Raw genomic sequence first — 3,425 nt, forward strand, 5'->3', positions numbered from 1 at the left:
CTTTGAAGGCAGTTGACACCAAGACATTGTCGACAGCGAGTGAAGGAATAAAGTTTACATGGACTGACCCATGGAGACAAGGAGCTGGAGGCTGTACTCCTCATCTTTTCTATTCAATTGCTGAATATCTCACAAAAGCGTCAGCGGTGCAGTTTTCACATGTAAGTACAGATCTTTCCTTTCAATTTTCAGCCAGAGGTTAGTGTGATAATTAATTCATGCGCATGAAGACTGATAGCTGTACTGTAATCAAGTCAGATATTTGAAAAACTCTGTTTTCCAAAATTACGATGTGTGAAGCCACACATATAGTTAATGCTCAGTGAGGCTGACCTCTAACCCTGAAGGCGCTGTAATCCATCTGAATCCCAGGTAGAAGCTGTGTTGGAACCATCGGTCTGAGAAAAAAAGCCAAACCTGGGACATCGTCCTTTACTAAGTTTGATTTGAAATGAAGGCAATCAGAGCACCCAACAGGCAGGGACCAGAGGTCAGCTTGGTTAAGGGATGATCATTGTTCACTGTCAACCTTAAAAAAAAAATTTATAATATGGCAACACAATTATGGATGAAATGAAATTGACGTTGAGATATTCTCTACACATTTCTCATTGTGGTATTTCAAGCTGATAATGGTATTACAAGCGCAAGATTTTGTCAGACATTTGCCACCATTTCTCTCATGTTTTTGTTGCATCTGCCTTTGGGCAGTTCGTCGCATAGTCTAATGCTTTTTTGTCATTTGTAGTTGCAACTTGAGAGAAATTAGCACTTGATTTGAAGCAACATATATTCCAACATATTCAAATGTGTTAACAGTGCTGTGGGGAAGCCATGACTTCATGGCCCGGAATAACAAATCATTTTTGTTTGTTCAGTTTTCAGGACTGTCTGCTTTGACTGCCATGCCCCTGTTTAGCTGGATGAAATGGACCCACGAAACAAGAGTGCAGGCTCAGGATGAAGCACCTCTAAAGACCTCGGGGGTCTTACCCAGTCGCATGTTGATCAGAGAGCTTCTGTGGCATGTGGAAGAACGTGAGCGGCTGGCAAGGGAAACCGTGGGTCTCCACTGGTTTCAGAAGTACCCCAGGTTACGGACCCTCATCCCCACACCAGAGCTACATCAGCTGGAGTTCCTGTGTGCCCAGATCCCACCCAGCCACGCAGCCACCGTACTCTCTAGGTGTTTGGTAGTGGCCATGTCATGCTCCGTCCTTACATTAATATGCTGTCAACAGTGGCTAGCTGCTACTGCAACAACACAAGGCCTGACAGCAGGCAAAGCAGAGAAGACCCAAGGGGATAGGGAGGGCAAGCTGCCAAAAAAGACATTATGCGTTACTGTCACAGAGGCAGGCGATGTAGGGTGTGAACATGTGAAGGTGAAGGATGCCCTATAAGACTTAGCCAGGGTTTCCACTCATCATCTCTAAGTTAGACATAATGACATAACGATATAAAAAACGTTGTCCATTGTTCTACATGGTTGAGCACTGTGACCTACTTACTCATTTCCCATTAAACTCACTACTAGGTCAATACTGTGTGCTTACATAACCACTTTACCAAAGAATAACATATTTAGTAAGAAATAGCGCTGTCAAAATTGGCCAAAGATTAAGTTACAATATTCCTTCTACTAAAACGCAGATATTCAAACCTATTTTTGTGCATTAGGTCCACAAGAGGGCAAACCAATACAACGCAAGGCATAACTACTTGTATACCAACATGGCATCATGACTTTAGCTAAAGCCAAATGGCGTGTTATCTGTACGCATTTTGAGCTATCCACGTGTATGTCTACGCTGTATACAGCGGATGTAAACATACATACATAGCGACGCCACGTGGCGTGTTATCGCGAGAACGTGCCATGCTATCGCGAGAACGTCACACACGTGTAAAAAAAAAAAAAAAAAAAAAGGTTGGGTTTAGGGAAAGAACATTGGGGAAGGCTTTATTTAAAAAAAAAAAAAAAAAAAATACAATTTTAAAAAAAGGTTGATAAACGCCACACGCGATCCCAGCTCTCCCGGGTGAAAGTCTTGTGTTTTACCCATCCGCCACCCCAACCAATCTCCATCCTTTTGTACTACTCGCTACGGCGATAATTCACATGTAATGTAGGTCAATGGAGGCCAAACGGCGTTGATAAACACGCTAAAAAACGATTATGCGTCTTGATAACATGCAAAAATGGCATACGAATTGGCATGTCATACATACGCCACTTAGTGAGATCAGTCTGTGTGTACATAAACACGTCTTTTAAAATATCTACTTACACATTACAAAATGATGTCCTACAACGTAAAACTTCATTTAAAGACTGTAGACCTCTCTCCCTCTCTTAAATTGCAGGAGGCAGGACATGACGCAAATTACATCACAGGGTTCTTCATTTAGTCATAAACAACCAAGTCTCTTGCTGTTCCTTGAATTTGTCTGATGATTTCGCCATCAACCCTTACTGACAGAAGTTCCTGAATGTCGTCGTCTCTCTAGTTATACGTTTTCATTGGCATCTTAAATGACTACTTCTTCACCTGCGGATGTTTGTTTTCTTCCAGTTTACATAAGAAAATGTATGACACTGACACTTTCTTGATGCAAATCCGTGCTACTTCAACAAGTGTTAAATTAAATCTATTGGTGTCTTTCCACAGGTTTCGTGAGGTGCTTGCCACAAACAACATTAGGCCTTGGGAGCTGGCGTCTGTCTTCAAGCAGGTGCTAATGGACTTCTTGAGCCAAAAGGAATATGATGAAGAACACAACCTCTTAGTGCAGCCAGCACAGCTCCGACCAATGGAGGCTTGGACCAGCCGCTACATAATGAAGCAGGGCTTTGTCACACCCACTGTCGCCAACTGTGGAGACCAACCAAGGGAGGAGATCCCAACAATCTCTGGATATGTGGATCGAGCCATGCGGCACTCTGGTTTGTTCGCAGGGTCCAACAGGGACTGGGACCTTCCATATTACTATCCAGTTTCTCCCAGGCCCATAGGGACGTACAGCACTACACTGTGAGACGACACACTGCTGTAGTTTTGTGTTAAACACAAGGAAAACACATCCACAGCACGGAGACGAGATGCAAAAACTTGATTATATGTATTACTGTAGTTGCAGATATATCATGTAGAGATGCCCCAATCACGTTTTAGCCTCCGATACGATAGTCGATCATCAATGAGCAGCATCTGTCATTAGAGGGCGCTGCCGGTTATTTTTGTGTTGTTTTGTTTAGTTATAGCCGCTGATATACTGTAGCTGTGTAAAGTATTGGCCAGTTTGCCTGTCTCCACCAGGTGGTAGTGTAACCGGCTGTATAATGGTGTGTCACTCTTTAAGTAGCCTCGCTTTGTCAAACCATCCACAAGCTGCGGATGGGAGGAGGGTCTGGCTAGTCCACA

General features: G+C 43.3%; 1 protein-coding gene across 1 annotated transcript; it reads left to right on the forward strand.

Annotated features, from left to right (window-relative positions):
* The first annotated feature begins 905 nt into the window (after nucleotides 1–905).
* On the forward strand, nucleotides 906–3,039 carry rd3l (RD3 like). Its single transcript, XM_078276845.1, has 2 exons — nucleotides 906–1,186; nucleotides 2,673–3,039. The coding sequence occupies exons 1-2, from the start codon at nucleotides 906–908 to the stop codon at nucleotides 3,037–3,039; spliced, it is 648 nt and encodes a 215-aa protein (XP_078132971.1).
* Nucleotides 3,040–3,425: the final 386 nt, after the last annotated feature.

The sequence above is a fragment of the Sander vitreus genome, chromosome 20 (genome assembly GCF_031162955.1).
Source record: "Sander vitreus isolate 19-12246 chromosome 20, sanVit1, whole genome shotgun sequence".
NCBI classification, from domain to species: domain Eukaryota; kingdom Metazoa; phylum Chordata; class Actinopteri; order Perciformes; family Percidae; genus Sander; species Sander vitreus.